Below are 16,529 nucleotides of genomic sequence, written 5' to 3'. Positions count from 1 at the left end.
GGAACTGATGCTTCATACAGTTCCATGGATTTCATGTCTTTTGACCTAAGTAACAAATTTGAAAATGATATTCACCACCACAAAACAAAGGTTTGGCAAAAGCTTTCCTCACATTGAGAATAACAGTAAATAGAGCTGGTCACATGTGCCTCGGAGGCATCATTAGGAGACGTCCTTGACCATGTTAGAAGTTGATATGAGAAAGTAAAAGGGGAGCTATGAAATGTTTTAAAATGTAATCAAAATAGGGTTGGAGAGGTGCTTTGGTTCCCATTATATATTACGTATATAATTTGCTGAGCACAAGCCAAAAAGCCATGTATATTAGATATAACCACTACGGCTTAGAGACAATCATTGTTGAGTTTTAGCACAGAGCCTCCCAGCCTGTTTATTTATCTCCTGTTCATATACATACACATGCATGTTTACAGACTTGAGTCAGTCTTACTGTTCACTCTATTTTATATTCTGACTATTTATATGGTGTGCCTTCAATATATTTATTCATCTAATGTCACCTCTTCAAGTTTGTTATGTAATTAAATATTCATAATATTATATTCAAAATAATTTTTAAAAGAAAGTTTCCTCTCACTTTATCACCCTCCAATGGAGCCATGGTAACCACTGCCCTTAGGGGAAGGTTTGATTAGATCCTTATAGACACCCTGTCACCAAGGCTGACAATTCCTTAACTTCTTTTTTTTAAAGATTTATTTTTTTTATTTATTGCATATGAGTGCTTTATCTGCAGAAGAGAGTATCAGATTACATTATAAGTGGTTGTGAGCCACCATGTGGTTGCTGGGAATTGAACTCAGGACCTCTGGAAGAGCAGGTGGCGCTCGTAACCACTGAGTCATCTCTCCAGCCCCATTCCTTAACTTCTTTCTGCAACTTTATTCCTATATTGAACACTCCGACATCTATGGAAATTATTCTGCATTAGTTGGATAGGAACTCAACTTAGAAAACAGCGGCAGAAGTTCACATAACTGAGAAGTGGCTGATTGGACTTGACCCCACTGGCAACTGAGCACTTGCCCTTAGCTGGTCACAGTGAGAATTAGCTCGCTGAAGTTCATTCAGTGCTAGAAGAGCCAGCCTCCAGGTTGATGAAAGGCAACCTGGCTCTGCCTCCTCCCTGTCACCACTTTCTCACTCCTTGCCAACATGACCTTCTGTTCAGTTTTATTGGGACTTGTGTTTGCAGAACCCTTAGGAGTTAAGTTAATAAACACAGATAATTTCTTCAAAGAGACAGCCATGTTGAGCATGTGGAACATATCTATAATATTGTAGTATTTGATTTTCTTAAAAATTATTATTATTAGTGTGTGTGCACGTGCATATGTGTGTGTCTGTGTGGGCATGTATATGTGCGTGTGTGTGTGTATGTGTGTGTGTGCACATGTGTAGCAGAACATGGGCATGAAGTCACAGCATACATGTGAAGGTCAGAGGAGACTTCGTGCATTCAGTTCTCCCTTCCCACTTTTTCATAAATTCTATGCACCACACTCACCTCACCAGGCTTACTGCGATAGCCCCTCCCTCCGAGCCAGCTCACCAGCCTTGTACCTGATTTTTAGTTATCCACACAAGCCTTTTTGTAGAACTTCAAACAAGCAAATAAATTATGTAATAGTATGTACGTTCATGGGTAAGGATAGGAATTTTTAAATGTCACTAAATCCTGGAAGACGTACATATACTCCAGTTCATTTCCCTAGATTTATTTATGCTACGCAATGAAATATGGCTGTACTCACCTTGTGTCGTTAAGGCAGGAGGCTGATCTGAATGATATTGCTGAAAACCTAGTAACACTTTTTGTACTATATTAACAATTAAGTTGTTTTGTGAGAATTTTGGAAATTCTATTTTTAAATTTTTTTCTATTATTCTTATTTTGTAGGTGGTATTATGTGCACATGTGTACATGTGAGCATGCATGCATGTGTGAGTGTATATGTACATGTGTGCATGTGCCACAATGCAAGTAGAAAGGTTATGTGACAAGTTGTGCGAGCTGGCGATCTATGCCTACCATGTGGGTTCTGGGACCAAATTCAGGTCATCAGGCTGGGCAGCAGCTATTTATCTGTGGAACCACCTCACTGGCCTGACAATTCTTAAAATCCAAATGTGAAGAATATTTGGGGCAAGTATTAGTTTTCTGAAGGAGAAAAAAAGCATACTAATGTTGACATGCTGATAGCAAGTTAAACCTGTACAGCACATGGTTAGGAATTGAACATGCTTGTAACTGTCTTTTAGAAATAAGTGGTGTGTGTGTGTGTGTGTGTGTGTGTGTGTGTGTGTGTTGTGTGTGTGTATTGTATGTCTGTATATGCATATGTGTGCTTATATGTATGAATAACCACATTGGCACAGACATAGTTGCATACTGACAAATGCAGGGAAAGCAATATGTAGCATTTACTTGTGATGTAATCCTGGTGAAAGTTCAGTGCCTAAATTCTTTTTCAACTTTCTCCCATATTTTAAGACTTTCCTGACCACTGAATTACCAAATACTATCAATCCTGTAATACTTGACATTTAAAACCTACAAATGTGACTAAAATTCATCTCACTTCAGCCACTAAAAGAGGGGCTGACAGTCATTAATCAACCAAAATTACATTTTTATGTGTGATACACAAAGGCGCTGTGGTTTGTGCTTTTGTACAAGAAAAAATTGTGCGATATTTAAGGAGACTCAGGATCTAGCGTCTCACCACAATTCAGTTTGTACATTTAAAGTAAGGAGGAATAAAGTTCGAGGTAAGGACAGGCGGAGGGAAGGCTGCAGCTAGGTAGACACTGGGGCAGGTTCTGGGCACTGCCACGCAGCCTGCAGATGTTATGAGGGAAACTCCTGCTCATGTTTCTGTAAATGATGAAACACGCAGCCAGGCAGTGTAGGCGTTTGGGCTAAAGGACAAGGGCTAAAGGGCTGGACCTTTGTTGTGCTCAGACTGTCCTCTGGCTACTTGCCCCGCTGTGAACAGCAGGTTTCACTTGCGATTGTTTTTTGGCTGTCTGTGTGGATTATAACTGTGACATATTGCCCTCTCCAGACCTGCCCTAAAAGGCAGCGAAGGAGCTGGGCACTCTCTGTCCAGCTGTGAGTTCACTCGACCTCACCTTGCTGGTTTGCCGTGCAGAGATCCCAAGGCTGAGCGCTCTCAGCTTATGCTCCTGCCCATCTGCTGTGACTGCTGAACCAGGTCCCTGCAGGCGCTACACGGGTGGAGGAAGAATGCTTAGAGGCCGCTCCCTGTCTGTGACTTCCCTCGGTGGGCTCCCTGTGTGGGAAGCTGAAAGACTCCCCGTGGAAGACTTACTGCTTTTTGAAGTTTCTTGGGAGGTGACCAACAAAGGTTTGTGCGACTCCTAACACTGGCTGTGCGGTAGGCGCGGAGGAACACAGGGTAGGAGCCATAGGTGATCCCAGTGACAGTGGATGGCTGCGGGCAGCATTGGCTCTGAAGACGTCTGTGGGTCATAGAACTCTTTCTCAACAGGCAGTGAAAACACAAACCATGTGTGGGGTGAAGACCGAGAGAGTTGTAAAGAGTAGTGGGTGGCTGAAAATACATGTTTATGTTCAACTTTTAAATTATTGTTATGACAGACTAGGAAGTTAAAAGTTTAGCTGAAGCCCTTTCCTCATGAGTAAAAAGACAATTAAGCAATTATTCAATTAGATGAAAAGGCGTATGAGGTCAGGGCTAATCAAAAACATTAGCTCTTTGTATTATTACTGATCATATGAAAATTTCAATAAATGCTTCTAGGAATTCAAGGTAAGATTGGAATTAGATTTTAAATTGTGTTGCACTGAGAATGATGAAATTAACCTTCTCCAATGCACATTCAGAAAATACAAAGTAAAGAAGAAAATAAAATTGGTAAAAACAAGCACAAACAAACAAACAAACATAAACTGCTTTTTAAAAACCGAAGACTAAGGCCAATCGCAATGATTTTTCCCTATACATAATACAGATATTTATAAGACGATGTGAGAATCCACTCTTGTAGATTGGTGTCTTCCACTTTAAGGAGTTGACACAATGAGTCACGGTTGGTCTGGAACTCACAGATTGGGATTAAAAGTGTGCCAGAAGCCTGGCTTAAAACTCTCAAGGGGATATGAACAGGTGGATGAGTTTTGAAGGCTGAATTTTCCAAAGCTCATGCAAAGCCAGGCAGAGGGGTGGGTGGGTAAATGGAAGAAACAACCTTTGCCATTTGAAGATGGGGAATGAGACTGAGTAAGGGTTCTGTGTCTTCCTTGCACCTGTTGAAAGCCACCATAACGTAAGAGTTAGCATTCTATTTGCTGAGGCCGGGGAAGTAATTCGGTCAGTAAAATGCTTGTCTTCCAAGCATGAGAACCTGGGGTCCATATCCAGAACTCAAGTGAAAAAGCTGGGCGTGGCGATACATGCCTCTTGTCCCAGGGCTGGCTGTGGAGGTGGAGATGGTGGTCCCCAGAGATTTACTGTCCAGCCAGAACTGGTAAACTCCAGGCAAGTGAGGGACCCTGTTACAGGAAGCAAAGTCAACAGGACCTTGGCAACCTCTGGCTTCCATGTCTATGTACACATGCTCTCGCACGTGCACCCACAGGAGCATGTACCCACACGTGCACCACGTGAGCCTGAGCACGCACACATACGCAGGGAATACTTGAACTCTGTCCTGGTTTGCAGCTTATGCTGACTGTTCAAAGTTCTTTGGTACATATTTAGGAACTGCAGGGAAGAAAGCTTAGCAGTGGCCTCTTCTGTTTACAGTGCAGCCCAGAGAACAAATCCTACTTGATCTGTATTAGGAAGAAATAGCAGAGAGGACGTGACCTTAGCACAGAGAAGCGGAGTGTTACATGCACACCTCTTTCAAATGCCCCCCTTTTAGTCACCAGTTCCTTCTCTCCAGCTTCTGAATAAAGCCAAGGTTCCTGGGAACAGGGCCAGCTCTAGGTCAGGAGTCCCAGGGTGTCCCAGGAAAGAAAGGCTTTCTCTGCAGGGTTAGGCAGGAACTCAAGGACAGGGTTGGATGGGAAAGCTGGGGTGGAGTTAGCGCCTGGAATTAGTCCTGAAGACTTGTGCAAATTAAAGCCCCTGGCACCATTATGGCTCTTCCTCCTCCTCTTCTCTCCAGTGAACAAACCTGGATGGGGAATTAGAGGAGACCACTTATGAAAATTGCAGTCCCACGGGTCTTACGTGTTGGTGACATGCATGCTGATATCCAGATCGAGAACAGTCCCTGGCATGTAGAACATGTCTTTTTTATTTTTAAAAACATTTTGATTACTTTTGTTTATGTATGTGAGTGCCTTGCCTGCATGTGTGTAAGTGCACCTGTGCAGAAAAGGCTGGAAGAGGGCATCCAACCTCTTGGAACTGGAGCCCCTGGAGACCCGGTGTAGCAGGGTGGAAAGGGGTGCCTGCTGAGAACATACAACATGGCCATTGTTGCAGGATATTTGATCCCATTGTGAACCCCGAGATTGTGAACTGTAAAAACCTGTTTCTTGTTTGGTGTGGCTCAGCCCTAGCATGCACCTTTAACCCAAGAACTTTCTGTTTATGGTAATTAGGTGGTTGTGGTGTGGCTCAGCTGTAGCACACACCTTTAATCCAAGAACTTTCTGTTTACTGTAAACAGGTGATTGTGGTGTGGCTCAGGCCTAGCACAAACTTTTAGTTCAAGAGCTTTCTTTATGTAGAATTTTAAAAAGTTAACCCTAGGTAAAGAGGTGGGGCAAGAAACCAGCTGACAGGGACTAAACAGATAGGAGAGACTCTGAGAGAAGAGTATTTAAGACAGCGAGGAGAAGGAGGACCTATTTAGCTTTTTGCTTTTTAGCTCTTGGCCTTTTCTTCCTGGGCTCTTGGGTAAGATAGCAGATCTTTTCCTCCTGGACTATCAGCTGAGCTATAAGACACGTTGACTTTTGGCTTTTTGGCTTCTTCCTTTGGGATGTGAGCTGAGTAGGAAGGTCAGCTGGGTATTTTCTCTGCCTCTCTGAGCTTCATTGGTAAAATCGAAGCTTTGGGATTTTCATCCATTAGAACAACAGACCATGGCTGTTTGTCCTGTGCCTGGCACTGATTTCCTCCAGTCCTTTCTTGAGAGTTCTTGGCCAGCTGCCACTTTCACATGCACTTCAAGTGGATTTAAAATAGGCCCAGAATTGCACTTTTCAAAATATCTTAAATCCTGCCCTTTAAAAACATAGTTATGTAAAAATGCTACTTTAACTAGGACAGTATTAGTAATTCATCTCTTGAATTGCCCACTGGAATAATAATGGAAATTTTCTCCCTTACAGTTGGGGGCATCTATACTGTGATTCAGACTAAGGCCAAAACCACAGCAGATGAATGGGGAGAAAACTACTTTCTGATAGGTCCGTATTTTGAGCATAATATGAAGACTCAAGTGGAACAATGTGAGCCCATCAATGATGCCATCAGAAAAGCCATGGATGCAATGAACAAGCATGGCTGCCAGGTAAAAACTGCTTCTTCTGTCTGTAACTCTCAATGAACTGTTACCAGAAAGCTGACTGCACACACGCACACTCCTAAGAGAAGACCATCTGCCAAGCTAGGGAAGAAGATTTACAAGCAAGACAATGATTGTTCTTACACAGAGTGCATTTGGGGTACCTTGTGGAACCTAACAGGACAGTGAGTGAGGAGGCCCAAGGAAGATTCAGAGTAGAGAAAGTCACCCACAAACTGTGGTTGGAATCATAGGAGTTGATGACAAGATTCAATAGCAGTTTACTGACTAAGAGCAAACTTTGATGCAAAGTGTTTCTATACTGCTTCCTTTTCTGTTGCTGTGAAGGGGCTGTGGCATAGTTCAACGCTGGAGTGCTCGGCTAGCATGCATGAAGCCATGCGGCTCTAGGCTAGAGCCTTAGCACTGTATGAAATAGAATAAACATATCTGTTGCTGTGATAAAAAATACCTTGACAAAAAGGAAGTTAGAGAAGAAAAGTCTGTCAGGCCAGTTCCAGGGGACCCAACAAACTTGGGATCCGGGTATAGACACATAAACATGCAGGCGAAACACCCAGACTAGCCATGTGGTGGCAAATGCCTATCCCAAATTGGAGGCCAGACTGGGTTACATAACGAGGTGCTTCTCACGCTGTGATATTACACGCAGTGCCTATAAGTGCAGAGTCACAAGAAGGTAAAGGGGGCAGAAAAGGAGAAATTCTGTGATCCAGACACCAGCCTTTCAAATAACCTTATGCAACGAAAGGCAGAACTCGGGGATAGCACACAGACGGCTGGGCGCTCCCTCCAGCTTCATGCTCAAACATCCGATGTCATCGCCACTCCTTGATGTGTAGCTTGACAGGTCAATCACGCTCTGGGTCATGGTGACAAGTATCCGAGAAATGATTTACAGGAAGAGTTAATCTATTTAGGCTCACAATTTTAGCCTGTGCTTAGCTGTCACCATTGCTTCTGGGATGTGGTGAGATGGAATATGAGACTGGTGGGAGTATAGGTTAGAAGCTTCTCAGCTCACAGCAGACACAAGCAAAGAGCCACCAGGAGAGGACAGGGAGTGCTCAAGTATCCTTCAAATGCTCTCCGTTCTAAGTTTCAAATTAATTCATGTATAAATTAATCAATTGAATTAGTTAGTACCTTTATGGTCCCCAAGCTAAAAGTTTTCTAAGATCTAAAACAAGAAATGTATGCATTTTTGACTATTTTTATGAAACCTAGCACTAGAAATCCTAGCTAGACCAATAAGACAAGAGACAGAAATAAAGGGTGTCCAAAGGATCACTATGTATAGATGGTCCGGTCATATTAATATACTGAAAACCCCATAGTTAACACCAACTTCCAAAGGCTTTCAACACATGAGCCTTTGTCTTTAGGGAAACATTTCATTCACGTTGGTACAGTAACACTTGGTCTGCCATTGTTTTCGCTCTTATGGCTGTGGTAAAATATTCTGACAAAAGAACGAGAGAAACGGTTTGCAGTTGAAGAGGGCTCTAGAGAAGGGAAGACTTGGCAGCTGGCAGGATAGTCATGGGAGCAGGGGCAGGAGGCTGGCTGGTCACATTGCATCTGCACCCAGAAAGCACAGTGTAGACAGGAAGTGGACCCTGGCTATAAAAATCCAAGGCCTTCCTCCATCGAGGATCCTCCTCCTAAAGGTTCCACAGCCTTCCTGAACAGCACCATGGCTGGGGGCCAACTGTCAGAACAAGTGAGCCTGCAGGGTAAGTACATTTCACGTGCAAGTCATAACCCCAAGCCATGTTTATACCTTCTAAGCCCCAAAACGCATTCTGCTCCTGTGCTGTACTCAATACGACGATGGCTATGTTTTCTTTCTATGTCAGGTGCATTTTGGAAGATGGCTGATAGAAGGGAGTCCCTATGTGGTGCTTTTTGACATAAGCTCTTCAGCTTGGAACCTGGACAGGTGGAAGGGTGACTTCTGGGAAGCATGTGGTGTTGGCATTCCTCACCACGACCGAGAAGCCAACGACATGCTCATCTTTGGGTCTTTAACCGCCTGGTTCTTGAAAGAGGTACAGTTTGTGTTGTAAAGACAGAACAGAGGGGCAAATCACCGCAGGAGGAGGATCCAGCAATGACCCAATAATTTGGAGATAATGCTTTTATTGACTATCATAATGCCTTTTAAAAAGGATTTCGAGGAAATAGTTTCCACTCCTAAACTATGTGCAAATCTTTGAAACAGAGTAGCAGTGCTTATTACTATTTATTATGCGTAATATTTCAATTGGAATCCTGTGTATAAAACACCCAGCTATATTGCCTGCTTATACAGATGATATAAAAACGTGTGTAGAAGAGGTATACATCATGCCAAGTATATATAAATTCTAGACAGCAAGAAAGCCTTGAACCATTCCATTGTGTCTGGGTATGAGTGCAGGTGCATGTACAATGACTTCTTGATGTTCCCATTGTTCACTAAGGGCTGAAGTGGAGTCCTTTGTAGCACATTAGCCCAGAGGTACACAGAGTAAGAGAACCAGAAGCCAGTTTCTTAAATAGGCCAGCTTCTATCCTCTTAACTCCTCAAAGCACAGTAGTAGGATCTTCTTGCATGCCTCTCCTCATTTCTAGATGGTTCCACCTAAGCTGGAAGTCAGATCTGAAGAAATTAGAGCCCTAGTGAGGAGGGGAGCTAAGGACATAGCACTGAGACAGTGCTGTCATTAATAAATCCATCTAATGAAGTCCTGTGCAGTACCTACCAAGAGCTGACTGGAGAAGGTGGGCAGGCAGCTTCTTGGTGGTTGTAGAGGAAAGCACAGGCTGGTGCTTTGGAAAAAGTCTGTCGTAATGACTGATATACAGTCCTATGGCACCAGTAAGCGCCACCAACTCTAACTCTATAGTCTTCCTGCCTGAGACATGGCCCCAAGTTGGAGACCAGCCACCAAGTGGTGTGTGTGTGGTGTGCACAAGTTTGGTGTTAGAGTGTATTTGTGTGTGTTGGAGGGGTTGTTTTTGACGAAAGCTCACTTGGGTAGATTCATGGGTAGACTCCCTTGATTTCTTCAAAAGCAATACTTCTGTTATTGAGTCATTTACTCAGGGGATATTACTATTGACTGCATGCTTATTCAAGTTATTAATAGTATAACTGATATTTATTATGTATTAACAATATGTATATTTATTTTGTGGATACAAAAATAAATGTGACCCATTACTAAAAGGGAGGTTTAAATTTCAAATCACACAGACTTGACCCACAGTCCAGTGAACCCAACTTTCTCTCACTAAGTTTGCTCCATGTCCATACCCCTTTAGGAGGGATAAGACTTACACACACCACATCTGTACTTCTGCTGTGGGCAAGGGTCAGGATCAGGCGTCACCAATCACTTTGCTTTGGATGCAGGTGACAGACCATGCAGACGGTAAACACATCATTGCCCAATTCCATGAATGGCAGGCTGGAACTGGGCTGATCCTTTCTCGTGCCAGGAAACTCCCCATCGCCACAATATTTACAACCCATGCCACACTACTTGGGCGGTATCTCTGTGCAGCAAATATTGACTTCTACAACCAGCTTGACAAGGTAAAACACCACCGCCCCCCACCCCCACCCCCTCCGCAGCCCCTTTCTTTCAGCTCACTGAAGCCCAAAGATGAAAGATATTGATCTCTACATTTCAGCTAACAACCACATGGCAGTGGTGCCCTTTTCACTAATTGGAATTCATGGAGCCACTTCCCCTGGGTGATAGGGGTAGGGAGAGCTTAACTTCAAAGTGCAGTGAAGTGTAGAGGCTCAGAGGCCCCAGTTCTGCTCCACTTCTGGCCATGGTAGGAGAGAGACAGTGTATGGCCAGGCATAGGCTCCTGTTCCTCCCTGAATTCACAGGCTGATGATTGGCAGCCTTATCTCCTCGTTCTTTCATGGGAGTTATTTCTTGGAAAACACTCACGGCAAATGCCTCAGCTCCTGTCTGTGGTTCTGCAGTGCCTTGGTGATGTCCTTACAGGGCCACATGGGTAGATGGCACTGGAGCTGGAGGTCAGCCCCTCGTGACTTAGGTTTGCTCGCTGCACAGATTGCCCAGTTCTGTGATCCCAGATAATTCAGTGTTTTAAGCTATCATAATAAAAGTATCTTTTACATTTTAATTTTATTTATGTGTCTGTGTGAGTGTATGCCACATATGTGCAAGTGCCCTTGGAGGCCAAAAGACGGACTCAAACTGCCTGGAGCTGGAGGTATAAGTTGCTGTGAGCTGTTCAAGTGAGTGCTGGGAATTGAACTCAGGTACTCTGTAAGAGCAGCACCTGTGCCTTGAACTGTTGGGCTGCATCTCCAGCCCCAAAGCATCTTTTACATTGCAAAATCAGCAAGATTATTAAAAGCATGCATATGGCTGCGATAAATTTTAAAATGCATTTTTGATACCTCTTTTGCTTATCTAGTCAGTTTAGGGCTTAAAGATTTGGTTTCACTATTAGAAAAAAAATTAGGAAGCTGAAAATTTGAGCTTTGAAACACATTCCCAGAATGAAAAGTTCTGGGATCCTATGACTCAGAATGTGTGAGTCCACAGATGCACATTCTTGAATAAATAATCAGTAGCCAGGGAAGTTTGTGCCCTTGTCTTGAACACATTTGGAATGCTGGGAGGCTCTCTTTGAAAGCCTCTTGCTGTGCAGACAGCAATGCTAATGAGAGCTGCCCTACAAAAAGGTCAGCCCATGCTAAGATCCAGGCTTTAAATAAAGTCAACAAGAGATTTTAGAAAGCCAGGAGACCCGAGAAGAGCAGGAATCAGTGTATGGTAACAGGCAGCTAATGAGGGCAAGCCAGCAATCTGTGATGGGCACCAGGCAGTGTGTAGGTCTTAGCGTGACAATGGAATCCTTCACTCTAGAGTGCTGTGTGCTCTTACAGACTAACCATCAATAAAAAAAAAACTACTCATGTGCAGTGGGTAGTTTTTATTTAAGAACAGACACATAATAGAACACAGATTACCACAAGCCTTTTGATTAAAGGTAACAGTTTTGTCATTAAGCCTTCAGTGATGATTATCTGTCTCAAGTATGTTCAGATGTATAATATGCACATCGAGTTCATCTTTCTCATGAACCGTTCTGCCAGGCGCTAGTGTGTAACAAGTCAAAAATCAAGCTTTGAGTTAAATCCATAAGCATTTTTTTTTTACAGCAGGAGATCCAGTGCTCACACCAGATATAGATTTAGGCAATATTTAAACATCAAATTATATACCTCAAATAAGACATTTAATATAAATGTGACCTTGGGCCACTTTCCTGCCCTCTGAAGGTTCTGTTTCCTGCCTATAAAACGAAGACAGAAGACCTGAGTGAGTTTTATAAGGATTAAATATGACAGTGGACAACAGAGCTGAGCCATGTGTTAAAGACATGCAATGGTGCTGCCTATAAATTTGTCTTATTTTCTCTTAGACACTGCCAGTGTCACAGGAAGCTTTGTGAGATAATGACACTAAGTAAGTGAAATGAAAGAAGTCCAAGTATTTAAAGGTTAATTAAAGATGTGTTTTCTAGGTTCTTGTTTTTTGTTTGTTTTTAGCTAAAATAGCTAGCATACACTATGATATTTCATAGAAATATATTGAAAATGATACCGAGCCAGGCAGTGGTTATGCACACCTAGGAAGGCAGAGGCAGGTGTATATCTCTGAGTTGGAGGCCAGCCTGGTCTACAGAATGAGTTCTAGGGCAGCCAGGGCTACAAAGAGAAACCCTGTTTCGAAAAACAAACAAACAAGCAAACCAAAATCAAGCCAGAAAGACAGATGAGCCCAGAACCTAGCATGCCGTCCATCTAAAGTGAGCATGCACTCTTTGGAATTAGCTTGGGAGGAGTACATAACCAAGAACAGAGAAATCACACAGCCCTTTTCTCTCAGCAAGTTAAACCAGACAGTAGCTATCCAGACTTTCAGTGTCCAGTTTACTGTCAGCTTCATTTTATTTTATGTGTGTAGGTGTTTTGCCTGCACGTATGCCTGTGCAACATGTGTGTGTGTCTCGTGCCTTCGAGGCCAGAAGTGGGCACTAGTCTTCTGGAAATGTAGTTACAGATGGTGGTGAGCTGCCACGTGGGAGCTGGGAATCAAGCCTGTGTCCTCTGCAAGAGCAGCCAGTGCTCTTACCTGCTGAGCCATTCTCCAGCCACGCCCCTTTATTTTTCTAGCCTTTTTTTTTTTTTTTTTTTTTTTTTTTTTTTATGCTTCACTGTTTATGGGAAAATGTAAAATCTTTGGAGATTAAAATTATCCTTATACATATAAACTGTGGGATAAGAAAACGTGTAATAAATGTCGAAATTTTATAGGGGATGAAATGACAGTTTGGAAGAAGCAAACAGTGCTTTTAAAAAATACCAATTTTATACTTTAGCAAGTGGCTTAATATCCACTAACCTTTGACAGAGTTACAACTTCCAGCAGCTTTGAGGAAGAACAACTCACGAATGATGGCTTTCGCTTTGCTTGTGGCGAGGGTTGCATAAGGAATGTGTGTTTGTCTTCAACAGTTCAACATAGACAAGGAGGCAGGGGAAAGGCAGATTTACCACCGCTACTGCATGGAGCGGGCCTCTGTGCACTGCGCACACGTGTTCACCACAGTGTCAGAGATCACGGCCATTGAGGCGGAGCACATGCTGAAGAGGAAGCCTGGTAACTGCAGAGGCTTGGTGTGCCACCCCTAATGCTTGCAGCGTCCTTGCTTAATTAATTGCTGTGGTGTTGCTTGCAGTTTCATATGCAGCCTAGGGGTCTTTAAAAACTAAATACGCAAAAGCTCCAGGGCAGAACAGTGGCAGGTGAAGGGCTGTGCTGTGTTGTTTGTTCTTTCCCAGTGTTCCCTTGGGTTTGGGGTTCTCGTGGACTCAGTCTTTTAGTTAGAGTTTCTGTTGCTGTGATAAACACCAGTACCTAAAGCAACTCGGGAAGGAAAAGGGTTTGTTTCATCTTACATGTCCTCATCGCAGTCAGGGCAGGAGCTGAAGCAGAGGCCATGAAGGAGTGCTGCTTACTGGCTTGCTCCTCGTGCTTTGCTCAGCCTGCTCTCTTATAGCACCCAGGACAGTCTGCCCAGACATGCCCCCACCCACAGGGATGGGCCTTCAGATATCAACCACTGGTCAAGAAAATGTACAGCAGAGTTGCCTACAGACTCACAGAGGCATTTTTCTCAATTACAGCTCCCTCTTCCCAGATATGCTGGTATGTTGACAAAACCCAACCAGCTCAGGCTCAGTCTCATGCTGTTGGCTCTTACAAAAGTTTGGCTGGCAATGTCTTCATTTCCTGATCTTCCTTCACTTCTTTCTGTCTACAGTGCTCCCTCTTTGAGATTACTCACATGCTTTTTTTTTTTTTTTTTTTTTTTTTTTCCTACTCTAAAGAGAGTTTTTGCTTGTGGAGCTGTCCCGTTAAAGGGTTGCATACTGTCCTTTTATTCCTCACTGCTAAATACCTTTGAAAGTAAACCTCAGCTGCCACTTCCACCCACCCACTAATCTCCTGTTTTTTGCCCTCACACATTAACTCAAAACTGCCTTTTAAAGAAACTACCAAATGCAGGGTTCGTACTATCCATCCATCTATCTATCTATCTATCTATCTATCTATCTATCTATCTATCTATCGCAGCACCCCTCTCTGGTGACAGGGAGTGTATATCCTTCTCAGGAAAGTTTCCATGGTTTTATTTTTCTTTTCCAGATGTAGTGACTCCAAATGGCTTGAGTGTTAAGAAGTTTTCTGCAGTGCATGAATTTCAAAATCTCCATGCCATGTACAAGGCCAGAATTCAGGACTTTGTTCGAGGTCATTTCTATGGGTAGGTTTTTCTTTATTCAAAAATAAAAGCACAGGGGCTGCAGAGGTGGCTCAAGTTTTAAGAACACATGCTGCTCGTGCAGGGGACCAGAGCTAGGTTCCAAATGCCACACCAGGTTGTTCAGAACGACTTGTAACACCAGTATATTCTCTCTGTCTCTCTCTGTCTCTGTCTCTCCTCTACAACCCCCTCTCTCACTCCCCCTCTTCCTCTCTCACCCCCTCCCCTTCCCCACTCTCTCACTGTCTCTCCTTTTTAAAGATGTTTCCAGCCATTATCACAAACGTTTCTGTTTCCCCAGCCCCTTTCTGCTTGAACAGACTTCGTCCTTTGGATTTTGTTGTTATTATGTTTTATGTTTTATTAGGAACTGCCTTGTTTTGTTTCAGGCATCTAGACTTTGATCTTGAGAAGACTTTATTCCTTTTCATTGCTGGGAGGTATGAGTTCTCAAACAAAGGAGCAGACATCTTCCTTGAATCTTTATCCAGGCTCAATTTCCTCCTAAGGGTAAGAAAGCTCTGGGGTGTGGCCCATGGCTCTTGGAAAAGGTCTGTTGTGGGAAGTGAAGAGCCTAGCTTTCAAGAGGACGTTTGATTTTTACCTTGGCCAGGTAAAGTGGATCAGCCAGGAAGAGTGTTCACTGCCAAGTCTGATTTCCATCACCAGAACCCACATGTTGGAAAGACAGAGAAGACTCCCAGAAGCTGTCCTCTGACCACTTTCTCTCTCTCCCCCCTCCCCCTCTCTCTCCCTCATACACACACACACACACACACACACACACACACACACACACACACACACATACACACACACATACACACACACTCTATTTCTCTCTCCCTCATGCACACACACACACATACACACACATACAGATACACACTACACACACACATACACATACAGATATACACACACATATACACAGAGACACAGAGAGAGGTGGGGTTGAGGGGGCATATAAGAAAACATTTAAAATGATAATGTTATTCTGGAAATGACCCTGCTATGGGCACTAAGACAAAATATTACACATACTGTGCTTCCTTAACATTCACTAGGATGAGACCAAGCACATCCGTGGGCGTAGGGTGGGTATAAGGGCTGAGTGCAGCTGTGTATTTAAAGCGCAACAGCATAGGATCTGCTGTGTCTAAAGTGCAGAGCACGTGACTGCCTCTTTACTTTAAGCCTAAAAGCCAAAATGCATCACATAGACCATCTAGACATGTGACAGAAGCATGTTGAAAACCTATTTGTAGAAATCAGTATGAGTAAACTAGAAAGAGTTAGAAAAGGATGAATCGGAAAGAAATCCTCATTAAATTTTGAATCTGAACTTTAAAGAAGGAATTTTGATTTATGTTTTTCTATCAAGTACTTTTTTTTTTTTTTTAAGTACAGGAAAACACAAGGATATGACTAGCCAGTATTGTCTGCTTTAATGGCCAATGGTGTGGAAATATTCATTGCTGACAACTCAGGATTGGAGTTAGGTTTCAATTAAAACTGAAAAGTGTTGCAAATTCAGCAGTCCTCGTTCTGTGGCTCAGCATATTCTTGTTTTCCCAAAACACGTGAAAACACTGTTGTCCAGTGTTTAAGATCCACATGCCAGGTGTTTTTTGATCTTTGGTAGGTGACGCTACTGTGTTTTCTAACCCTCCCCAGATGCATAAGAGTAACGTCACGGTGGTAGTGTTTTTCATCATGCCTGCCAAGACAAACAATTTCAACGTGGAAACCCTGAAGGGCCAGGCGGTGCGAAAACAGCTGTGGTAATGTCACATTTGTCAACCTTCTCAGGCAACACGTGAAGGGAGTTTTGCCTGAGTGTGTGACCTCTGAGCTGTGTACTGGAACTTCATTTCTTCCCTGATGACCACAGCATAAATACAGTTTTGTTCTCTTCTGATGCTACCTGTGATGTCAGACTGTGCAATGCCCATAATGTGGTGTGTTGTGCTAGGAAAACTTCCTAACAGACAACTCAGAATGAGCAAGTATCTATATGTAGGTTTTAAAGATGGATTAATATATTTTACAGGGAAAAACTAGTGTGCATACCAGAGGAAGGAGATGTGTATAGTGACTCC

At 43.1% G+C, this 16,529-nt stretch overlaps 1 protein-coding gene across 1 annotated transcript in view; it reads left to right on the top strand.

The window, feature by feature from the left end:
• Positions 1-3,235: 3,235 nt before the first annotated feature.
• Positions 3,236-16,529, top strand: part of Gys2 (glycogen synthase 2) — a 29,723-nt gene continuing 16,429 nt past the window's right edge. The window contains exons 1-8 of the mRNA XM_051155530.1: positions 3,236-3,392; positions 6,359-6,540; positions 8,415-8,606; positions 9,956-10,138; positions 13,115-13,259; positions 14,310-14,427; positions 14,817-14,937; positions 16,105-16,211. Of these exons, the coding sequence (XP_051011487.1) occupies positions 3,272-3,392; positions 6,359-6,540; positions 8,415-8,606; positions 9,956-10,138; positions 13,115-13,259; positions 14,310-14,427; positions 14,817-14,937; positions 16,105-16,211 (1,169 nt within the window). The 5' untranslated portion in view covers positions 3,236-3,271. The remainder of the gene's footprint in view (positions 3,393-6,358; positions 6,541-8,414; positions 8,607-9,955; positions 10,139-13,114; positions 13,260-14,309; positions 14,428-14,816; positions 14,938-16,104; positions 16,212-16,529) is intronic.

The sequence above is a fragment of the Acomys russatus genome, chromosome 13 (genome assembly GCF_903995435.1).
Source record: "Acomys russatus chromosome 13, mAcoRus1.1, whole genome shotgun sequence".
NCBI lineage: Eukaryota > Metazoa > Chordata > Mammalia > Rodentia > Muridae > Acomys > Acomys russatus.
This window is presented reverse-complemented; position numbering and strand designations above follow the sequence as displayed.